Genomic DNA, 10,863 nt, shown 5'->3' with positions numbered 1-10,863 from the left:
GACATTATTGAGATTATTCTAGCATGTTATCCCAATGACAATATGACATTAGTTGGTACAAGCAGATGTACAAATCACCAGGTGCCCATACAAGTGCATAACAATGCAGCTGACAGGATGAAAACACTAGAGTACCCTGTCAAAGATTTATGATATTTACAACTAAAATACACACGAAAATAAAAAGGAACTGAAAATGCTTCTTAATTAAGAGAAGCAAATCTCATAGGTACATATACGCTATTATAACAAGGAATTGATATATGAGTAGGGGCATTTGTTTTGATGTTTCAGCTTGTCTTTTTCTCTAAAATCTTCACATCGAGCAGGGCGTGTATGGAAAAGAAGCGGTTATAAACCGTTCATTAATTAAGTGAATGTTATAGCTGGTTGGATATAAGTTACCGATATCTTCAACCTTTGAGCTGCTTAAATGATAGGCTAGTCCTCTCTTTAACGATTCGCTTAAAAATATAATCTCTTTGTATGGATGAAACCCAATGATGTCAATGTATCCATGGTATGCCCCTGTAACTCTATCTTCATTGTCAAGAACATTTTCATCGTCTGAGATCCATTCAAACTTCTCCAATGCTGCCTCCTTGTTGGGTTCACATTCAACCTTCTTTTGGTCCAGTTCTTCCATGTTGTCATCTTCATACGTATAAGAATCCTTACGATAGTTGATATCCTGTAAAATCCATGAGCCTATACCTTGTCGATTATTACACCCAAGCAGAATATGTCTCATATCCTTGTCATGTTTAAGCTCCCACTTCATCTCGCCAAATGTTTCATCAAGAATCCAAACTTTAAGACATTGGTCTCTGCAAAATGCAAGGTACACACCCTTCTTTGACTTTCCAAGATAAAAGTCGGAGTATCTGTTGTCGGAGAACTCTGGTGGTTTAATTACTTGTTACTTGTTATCATTCAACGATATTCTGTAAAATCATTCCATTCATCAAATATTATAATCTTCTGCTAGTATATGAAAAATCAAAATCAAACCATATAAACACTTAAGAGTGTAAGTAGAATACTCACCTGGTAACAGAGTTAGTCTGGCAATGCACATAGAGTGCTCGTCGCCAATACACCGCATTCATCCTCTGACCTGATGACCAACTCGACCGCATCTCAGCGACGGTGCTCGCTGCTTCTTCTCCTCCTTCGCGGGCGAAACTCCTCTCTTGCCACAACCATGTTCTTGACGAGAAGACCGGAATGGCATACGATGCCGGTGGCCATGTCGATGCCTCCAGCACGGGGTCCACTTCGCCTCTAAGCTTGTCGTAGAGATAATCGTTTGGCCCGGGCTTCCGGCGGAAGGATGGGATCAGGAGCACCTCGTAGTGCTGCGGAGACATGGCGGGATCAAAGACGAGGTAGGGGACATAGGAGTAGTCCATCCCCTCGCGCGGCGGCGGCGGGCATGGGGGCAATCGAGCCCACCATCGAGTGGCCGGGTTTGCCACGTACTCGGCGTCCTCGATCAAGAGGCCCGTTGCAGTGATCCTGGATCTGGTACTCCCTGGATCCGTAGGTGGTGTAGGTGGGCAGGAAGTCGAGATCGCCGGAGATGGCGGCGGCGGCTCCCGTCGAGGGACGGCGGGCGAAGAACTCCGAGTTGAAGAGGCCAAAGAAGTTGAGGAAGATGCCGGCGAGCGGGCGCGGGAGGAGCTCCTCGGCGCGCAGCAGCAGCAGCAGGCGGCGGTCGTCGACGAGGTCGCGCCATGGCTTGCAGACGCAGCGGCACGCGGCGAGGCAGCGCGGCGCGAGGCGGCGGAGGACCTCCGCGAGCACGTCGTCCGGCAGCGCCGCCACCATAATCGATCCCGTTGAGGCGGAGGTGAAAGCAAGGCGATCGATCGAGGAGACGGTACGTTGCGTGGTGCACGGATCGATGGGGAGATCTAGCCAAGCGATGGATAAATTTAAATGGCGGCGAGGTGGAGAGGCGAAGAGGGAAGCGGTTCGCGCCAACTTGGAAGTCGACTCCAAGTCGAACGAACGAACGAATACTCTACCACGATAATGGGCTGGTTGCCGGCCTAACGCTGGGCAATTCATGGGCCATCGTGGGCTCGAAATTCCTGGACAAACTCGCGGTTTACAAACCTAAATAGATTGCATTACAAAAGCGATAGGAAAGCTTCTTGTCATCGTCTAGTAATCCTCCGCAAATTAGCAGCATCTGTGCTTCATCCATCCTCAAGAAATTCGTAGAGGCATCTGCAGTGTGTTTCCTTAACATAACAAAAGTACTACGTATATTTGCTTTACAAATGGGATAAGAGAACTACCAGACTTGATGCAGGTGTTTATGTAACGAACTAGTAGTCGAAAGAAGAACACTATTACGCTTAGTATCGGTCAATGATTATATTCCCTCCGTTTGATATTATAAATCGCTTTAACCTCTTTCTTAATCAAACTTCTTTAAATGAGCAAATTATTAGAAACATATAGCAACAACAGTTACAACAATTTGGTTTCATTAAAATAACTTTTAATATATTTCAATAATATGCTTATTTTATGTTGAAAATGTCGCTATGTTTTACTATAAATTTGATCAAACTTTTTAAAGTTTGACTATAAAAAGTCAGAGCGACTCATAATATGAAACAAAGGGACATATATATAATATATATGGTACGCACAACTATAAACCAAAAAATCTGACATGTGCCTCCAAACAGAGGAGAAGAAGCTGCTGCATAATGAATTTTATAAAAATTATTGTAATCCTTGTAAAATATTCCAAAAGAATATTTATTTTAATAAATTTCAACAAATAACTCATATTTATGTGTTATTTCTTGCTGTTAAAAATATTTATTTTTCTTTTAATATACAAATACCATATACCTTCCATTGTGTTTTGTAGATTGTAGTTCTACTTTGTGATTATATTTCTTATTTTAAGGTCGGTTGGTAACTTGGTTCTACCTTGTGATTATATTTCTCCTTAGTATTCTCGGAGCGATTGTTGCCAATCTGAGAGAAAGCGGCAACATGGTAAACAGGATTAGGGAAGAGAATGAACATACGGAGGAGACAGAAGCCTACCACCACGAACACTGGCGAGCTCATCCCCTCTCCGATGCCCTTCTTCGCTCGGACCGCGGAGCCATGCCGGCTGGACCGTTCGCCGGCCCTAGAGATTGGTGGTGGAGGAGGTGGGGGTCATCTTGACCGCCATCGTGGCCTCATGGACTCTTCTAACACTGCTCGACAGTCGACACCCATTCAGTCTGGTGGAATAAGGGGATTCGAAGCAGCGGCCTCGATTTATAACACTGGAGGGGGTAGAGAAGAGTGGGTGCGCTACCACCACTAGAACTGTGCCAAGCTCACCATGTGGGGGACATGGGAGATGCGGTTGTGGGAAGAGGAGTGTGGGAGGTCGTCGTCGCTAGATCTGTGTCAAACTCGCCATCGAGCATAGAGCAGATACCAGAAGACAAAGAGGAGAGTGGTGATACCAGAGGGAGAGGGAGGTGGCACTGAAGACACAGAGAGAGGAGAGATGGAAAGAAGAGGTGGTGCTGGAGGAGGCAGAGCGATAGCATCGAACACATTGATGACTCGGTTGGGAAGTGGGGATTGGGAGGAGGGATAAGAGTGGGGTGGGAAGAAGAAAGAGTAGGGAGTGACCAACAGTGGGCTTACGCAAGTTAAGGGTACACATATTTATTTTTATTGTCAAAGGGTATAACCTATAAAATATAAAAGTGAATATAAAAGTTCCAGTTAACTCAGTAATTAAAATAATATTATAAGGATTGACACACAAAATTTTTAAAGGCTGAATTAAAAGAAATTCATAGCGTAGTTTTTATTGTGAGGAGGGTGGTTTATATGTTACCATGGCATATAAAGAATTCTTAGGTTGAGTTCTTTCCCCAACTTTCCCAACTCAACTCACTCGTTTTCTACGCGCACGCTTTTCAAACAGCTAAACGATGTTTTTTTTTGCAAAAAGTTTATATACGAAAGTTGCTTGAAAAATAATATTAATCTATTTTTCAAAAAAAACAAATACTTAATTAATCATAAGAAAATGCATCGCTCCGTTTTTCGTGCGGAGGGAATGTGTTCCCAACTCGCCTGAACTAACACAGCCTTAGTGTAGTTTCCATTGCGATGATTGTGGACCATATGTTACCTTGGCATATAAAGAATTCTTAGTACAGTTTCCATTGTGAGGAGTGCAGTTGATATGTTACCTTGGCATATATGGTATTTTGTGGTCTGGCCTCAATTGCTTATGCCCTAAGAGCGGGTACAATAACCGGCGATAGTACGACCATTTCAGCAAAACTAATGAGCTAGAGGACATATAAGAAGAAAGATAGTAGGAACGGGCGACTATTTTATCGCCAGCTTTATGTGAGCTCCAAGGTGAAAAAGCCTACAAGGTAGGAATTTTTAACTTTTAAAAATGGCCATGGGTCCACATGAAGTGAGATGAATTCTACAAAAGATGCTAGTCAGTTGGGTCCCACAGAAGAAAAGAAATATATCTCAGGGGTTGTGATGTACTAGAAGATAATTTGCTCTTCATATTAATTGTTAGCTTACCCTACTCCCTCTATCCCATAATATAGCTATCTAGGACCGGACGAGACATTTCATATAACAACGAATCTGCATATGAAATATCTCGTCCTATCTTTTTTATGGCAGATTCGTTGTCCTATGAAATGTCTCGTCCGGTCATGGAGGGAGTAGTTGATGTGGACATGGATGGAGCGGCAGCCGGCGATAATATTGAACATGCTCTAAGGCCAGTCCACCGATCACTTGGGGGCCCCACCTCCAATCTGGCCCACCGGCCACTAGGGGTTCTTGTTTTGTGCCCACTGTTCTGCCTTCTCTTTTCTCTCCAGCGATGATTTTTGGGTTTTGGTGCGGTTCTTGGGCAGCAAAATCGTGCAGCTCCGCAGGTTGCTCATTTTGGTTGGGGATTCCTTTGTGATGGCGTGGGCAGGGTCTCAAGAGGAACCCTATCGAGGATCTGGGCTGCAAACATCAGCTGACGAGGGCGTCGACCCTGTGCTCTGTCCATTCCCCGACTTTTTTTTTTCCCTCCGTCGCAAATCAAAACACAAAACAGTTTCTCCAGTTGAACAAACGAATACTCCGAACAGTTCAGAGTGAGTTATTCAACATTTTCCTCCATCCTATTTACTTCAAAGGAAAAATTGTCGGGAATGGTACACGTGTTCTTCTTTAGGATGGACCCAACATGTATTATGAATAACTACTATATATAATCTACACTCAGTATTTTCCTTTAAATTTATTTGGTTATCAATACTCTTATGTGATTTACTTCAAAGGAAAAAATTGTCGGGGAACGATACAGGTGCTCTTAGAATGACTACTGAATATGTGCGAGTGGTTTTCCTTGGAGCATACATTTCTCTTTCATATCGTTCATTTGATATGAAGATCGACGTGTTGACTATATTAGTGTCAGATGCTACGGAGTTTGACTGATATGTGGAGTTGGTCCAGTAATCAGTATTATTGCGTACACCCTCCATCCTAAAATTCGTAGCTAGGAATTCGTTTTTTGATAGAGTAGTAAATAAATGACTACTCCCTCCGTTTCATAATATAAGACTTTTTAGCATTGTGCACATATATATATAGATGTTAATGAATCTAAGCACATATATATGTCTAGATTCATTAACATCTAAATAAATGTAGGTAATGCTAGAAAGTCTTACACTGTGAAACAGAGGAAGTAATTTTATGTTGGCTCTTACGGTATCAGACAGGCAGTGCGTAGATCAGAAGCACCCGACCAATTCACAGATGCTACCAGTATATTTGCATTACACTAGCTAAATGCCCCTGTGTTGTACATTACTTTTCTTTTTGTTACAAGGAGCATTTGGCAGTGTTCACGCATGCTAAATTCTAGAATTAAGTCATTCATTGACAAATATACACCACGATTTGTTCTTTGGGCTTGTTTAGATTGATGTCATTTCAAATCATACCATTTTTTTCTGGCAAAGTTACCAAATATGTGCATCCATTTAGTTATTACCAAACTCTAAAAAATAAATAATAAATCTTAAAAAACTTGGCAATATTGCCAAATTGTCAAAATTTTGGCATTGACAAAAATTAGTAAGGTTTATTTTAGCTATAGTCTGAAAAATACCCTTCTTTTTTCTTTTTAATGTTTCGTCTCAACCTGTGGTTTGTGGTTCAGAAGGCTAAATAAGAAGAGAACAACATTTGAAAGGTCAATTGTTCGATATTAAAGAAATTTGTGTATTATTTCTTGACAATACAGTTTGGAGGAGGTGGGTGGCAGATTCGTCGTCTCAACCACTACCTTCTTTAGAGTATATATAAACTGATTTTCTTATATGTGGCTTATTGACTTGTGTTGCTGTCAGGATATTATACCAATGTAATTTTTGCAAGGAAAGACTGGCGAGTCTGAGTGAGTACTGGGAGACATATTGGTTTAAGGAAGAAGATGAATGTTAAAACTAAGTGTAATTAATGGGATTCATTGGTACTATGGTACGCCCACATAATTGGTTCATAGAGATATGAAAGTTTTTTTTTTTTGAGACAAGGGCGGCATGCCATTCATTGATTAAGCAACATCATCACAAAGTATGTCCCGGATATAATCCGGTATTACAGAACGGTACACAGTACAGGTAGACAGCTCGGCATTCCGAGCTAGAGAATGAGCCGCCAAATTGGACAACCGGTTAACATGCATAAAAGAGCATAAAACAAAGGTGGACGCCAACTTCTTGATATCTTCAATCACGCATCCCACTCCTGAGCGATCCCTTCCTGAAGTTTGGATGCGTCTGATTACAGTAAGACAATCAGATGCCATGACAATGTGTTGCAGGCCCTCTTCCTTTGCTAGACCCAGTGCCCGCCTAATCGCCAGCGCTTCTGCAAGCTCAGGTAGCACCACATCGCTGATCATCTCCGAGCAAGCAACCAGGCATTTCCCTGTATTATCACGAATCAAAGCCCCGACCCCCATAGTCCTGGACGAGCTGAAAATCGCAGCATCAGAATTGATCATCCATACACCGGCCGGCAGTGGCTGCCATCTAGGTATGGCTTGAGTGTTTTCACCCCGCTGGCCATCCACCGTCTTCGTATTGTGCTTTAGAATCATGTCGACATAAGACAAAATTTTGATGACAACACGTTGGGGGTGCACTGTGCCATTGTTGTTCTTTGTATTGTTCCTTGCTTCCCAGATGTGCCAAAAGGTGACAGCCAAAAGGGTGTTTGTATGGCTGGATCCCCGTTTCAGGAAATCAAAGATCCAATGCCTCATGGTTGAGAACCCATTTCTTCCTAGTTTGACAGCACACTTTCTTTTGATTTCCTCCCAGATTTGAGCAGCAAAGGGGCAGAACAGGAAGACATGTTCCACTGTGTCATCTCTGTTGCAAAAAACACAGCCATCAGTAGAGGGGATATGCCGCCGTGGAAGTTGAAACCCAGTCGCCAAGCATTCATGAGCAGCACGCCAGAGAATAATTTTCATCTTTCCCGGCGCATTGATTTTCCACAAGCCCTTCCAATCCTTTTGGCTCTCCAGCAGTCTCGACGCCATTCCTCTCCCACTATTGCTCTGATCTGCAAAGAAAGCTTCTGATCGCACCATATTGTAAGCCGAACGCACAGAGTATAAACCCAGTTTTTCATGTGGCCAAGAAGCGAAGTCAGCATCACCATGTCTACTAATAGGAATCTGTAGAATCTCCTTTGCAATGTCCACAGGGAAGAGGGATCTTATCAAATCTCCATCCCAACATCTGGCATCCTCGTTCATCAGGCAGCTAACAGTGGCATCTGTTGGGAAGGGAGAAAGCGTTGTCACCAACTGAGGTCGAAACCCAGGTATCCAATTATCTGAAAAGATTTTGATGGTTTTCCCATCGCCGACTCCCCACCTCACTCCCTTTGCCAGCAGTTCTCACCCAAACAGCAAGCTTCGCCAAGTGAAAGACAACGATTTCGGTTGAGCAGCCTCCCAGAAAGACGAGTTAGGGAAATATCTTCCCTTCAAAACCCTCGAGCACAAGGAATCAGGATCAGTAAGCAGCCTCCAGCACTGTCTTCCTAACATTGCTTGGTTGAAAGTAGTGAACTCCCTAAAGCCCATGAGATATGAAAGTTGGTCGACAATGATCGCTAAACTTTCATATTTTTCAGTTTTCACCCACATGATGTTCTATTACTTCTGCCGTTTTCAGATCGGTGCTCTAACAATTGCAGCTTCAGTTATTGCTGAGTGCGTGAGGATTAATATTAGCTCCATATTTCTACAGCACTTGTCCCTTGTAATTGGCTAATTGCAGTTTAAGAGCTAATATCATTATACCAGGAACAAGTTTTGGCAACAAATATACATTTAGCCTTCACCTACTGTAATGCATGGGAATTTTTGTAGTCCTTAACAAAAAAGAGCAGCATGATGCTTCTTTCCTTCAGAATTCAGAAGAGACTCGGACCTCTCTGGATTGAAGGATTTTCAAAGAAGTTTCTAAAAAACGAACAAATTTACGTACAAATATTATAAAATTAATGAATTTCAAAGGAGCCCTTATTTCCTTGTACCGTCTTTTTTTTCCCCTTCACTCATTCAGACATGCTCTCTACGCTGCAGTGTTTCTGCAATAGTAGCAAGGTAAGACTGAGTTATCCTTATCCATGCCAATGTTAATCAAAGATACACAATATGACAAGAGTTGGTAATGCCATGTATCAATAGTAGAGAGATTCAAGCAGAGGTACGAGTAGAAATTACCATATGCATGTATAGCAACGTAGCTAATAGGATGGATACTAGAGCACCCTTTCAAAGATTTAGAATACAACTAGCACACACCGAAAGCAAAAGCAAAATTTGAATAGGAACTGAAAAATATCTCTTAATAAAGAGGAGCAAATCCTCATAGGTACATATTTGAATACATGAGTACAGTCATTTATTTCGATGTTTAAGCTTCTCTAGAAACCCTCACATGAAGCAGGGTGTATATGGAAAAGAAGCGGTTATAAACTGCTCATTAATTAATTCATATTCAAGGTTGGTTGGATATAAGTTACCTATATCTTCAACCTTTGAGCTGCTTAAATGATAGGCTAGCCCTCTCTTTAACGATTCGTCTAAAAATATTATCTCTTTGTATGGATGAAACCCAATGATATTAATGTATTCATGATATCCTCCTGTAACTATATCTTCATTGTCAAGAACATTTTCATCGTCTGAGATCCATTCAAACTTCTCCAATGCTGCTTGTTCACATTCAACCTTCTTCTGGTTGGGTGCTTCAATGATTTCATCATATTCATATATATAAGGATTCTTTTGGTGGTTGATATCCTGTAAAATCCATGGGCCGAGACCTTGTCGATTATTGCGCCCAAGCAGAATATGTCTGATGTGCTTGTCATGCTTGAGCTCCCACTTCATTTTGCTACATGTTTCATCAAGAATCCAAACTTTAAGACAGTTGTCTCTGGATAATGCAAGGTATACACCCTTCTCTGACCTCCCAAGATAAAAGTTGAGGTAGCGGCCGGAGTACTCTGGTGGTTTAATTACTTGGTACTTGTCATCATTCAACGATATTCTGTAAAAAATCACACCATCCATCAAACAAATATAATCTTGTAGTATTATGAAAAATCAAAATCAAACGACAATATAAACTTGAAAGAGTGACTAGAATATATACCTGATAACAAAATTAGTCTGACAATGAACGTACAATGCTCCTCGCCAATAGACACCATTCCTTTGGTCCGATGCCCAATCCGATCGCATGTCGGCGATGGTGCCTGCGGCTTGTCCCTGACGGATGAAACTCCTCTCTTGCCACAGCCCTGTCCTCGACGAGAAGACGGGCAGTGTGTATGATTCCGGTGGCCATTCCGATGCCTCCACCATGGGGTCCAATTCGGCTTTCTCCGATTCGCTTTTCCAGCGGAACGATGGGGTCAAGAACACCTCGTAGTGCCGCGGGGACACTGCGGGATCGAAGACGAGGTAGGCGGCGTCGATGCGGTCCATCTCGTCGCGCGGCAGCGGGCGCGGGGGCAAGCGATCCCACCATCGCGTGGCGGGGTTGACCACGAGATCGCGGAACCTGATCAAGAGGAGCCCGTTGCAGTGGCCCTCGACCTGGTGGTGCCTGTACTGGTCGTACTCGTCTTTGGGGGGCAGGAAGTCGAAGTTGCCGGAGATGGCGGCGGCGGCGGCCGGGGGGCGGGCGAAGAACTCCGAGCTGTACAGGCAGTGGAAGTTGACGAAGATGCCGGCGAGCGAGCGCGGAAGGAGGTCCGCGCGCAGCAGGCGGCGGTCGTCGACGAGGTCGCGCCACGGCTTGCAGACGCAGCGGCACGCGGCGAGGCTGCGCGGCGCGAGGCGGCGGAGGACCTCCGCGAGCACGTCGTCCGGCAGCGCCGCCACCACCATGCCCTCGAATCCTCGATCCCTCTCACCTCCCCTCGATCTTCGTTCTACGATCCCTCGATCGCCTGGGGGATCGATCTAGCGGCGGCGTCGCGCGGCGAGCAACGGGGATCGATCGCGAGTCGGGGGGGAGACGGATTCGTGGTGCACGGATCGATGGAAGTGGATTGGATTTTATCGATCGGCGGCGAGGTGGAGAGGGGGGGGAGGAAAGCGGTTCGCACGAGGGGGTGGAGGAGAGTCGGTGTTGGGATTGGAAATCGACTCCGAGTCGAACACTGTCACCGCATGCCACAATCTCGTCAGCCCATCAGGGATTCTCTCCTGTGGTAATGTGCTAATTTGCGGGGAAAATGCTG

General features: G+C 44.0%; 2 protein-coding genes across 3 annotated transcripts; both read right to left on the bottom strand.

Annotated features, from left to right (window-relative positions):
• Positions 1-316: 316 nt before the first annotated feature.
• LOC107277506 (uncharacterized) lies at positions 317-3,099 on the bottom strand. The gene is made up of 4 exons (XM_066308274.1): positions 2,956-3,099; positions 1,483-2,121; positions 1,118-1,358; positions 317-900 (listed from the first exon to the last, which is right to left on the bottom strand). Exons 1-4 carry the CDS (start codon positions 3,097-3,099, stop codon positions 317-319), a joined length of 1,608 nt encoding a protein of 535 aa, XP_066164371.1.
• A 5,276-nt stretch (positions 3,100-8,375) lies between these two features.
• LOC4333673 (putative F-box protein At3g16210) lies at positions 8,376-10,683 on the bottom strand. Of its 2 annotated transcripts, XM_015777508.3 has the most exons (3): positions 9,768-10,683; positions 9,133-9,662; positions 8,376-8,694 (listed from the first exon to the last, which is right to left on the bottom strand). In XM_015777508.3, exons 1-3 carry the CDS (start codon positions 10,505-10,507, stop codon positions 8,666-8,668), a joined length of 1,299 nt encoding a protein of 432 aa, XP_015632994.1. In that variant the 5' UTR covers positions 10,508-10,683; the 3' UTR covers positions 8,376-8,665. The 2 variants fall into 2 exon arrangements, with proteins under 2 accessions (XP_015632994.1, XP_015632993.1); XM_015777507.2 differs by lacking the exon at positions 8,376-8,694 and having other exon boundaries at positions 8,929-9,662.
• Between the last annotated feature and the right edge of the window lie 180 nt (positions 10,684-10,863).

The sequence above is a fragment of the Oryza sativa genome, chromosome 3, assembly GCF_034140825.1.
Source record: "Oryza sativa Japonica Group chromosome 3, ASM3414082v1".
Lineage (NCBI taxonomy): Eukaryota > Viridiplantae > Streptophyta > Magnoliopsida > Poales > Poaceae > Oryza > Oryza sativa.
This window is presented reverse-complemented; position numbering and strand designations above follow the sequence as displayed.

Coding starts and splice junctions, on each gene's coding strand:
- LOC107277506 (XM_066308274.1), bottom strand. CDS start 3,099: ATGAGCTCGCCAGTGTTCGTGGTGGTAGGCTTCTGTCTCCTCCGTATG. Junction 2,122..2,955: donor AGGAGAAATATAATCACAAG/GTAGAACCAAGT, acceptor CAATCTATTTAG/GTTTGTAAACCGCGAGTTTG. Junction 1,359..1,482: donor CTCTTGATCGAGGACGCCGA/GTACGTGGCAAA, acceptor ATGTCTCCGCAG/CACTACGAGGTGCTCCTGAT.
- LOC4333673 (XM_015777507.2), bottom strand. CDS start 10,507: ATGGTGGTGGCGGCGCTGCCGGACGACGTGCTCGCGGAGGTCCTCCGC. Junction 9,663..9,767: donor CAGACTAATTTTGTTATCAG/GTATATATTCTA, acceptor GATTTTTTACAG/AATATCGTTGAATGATGACA.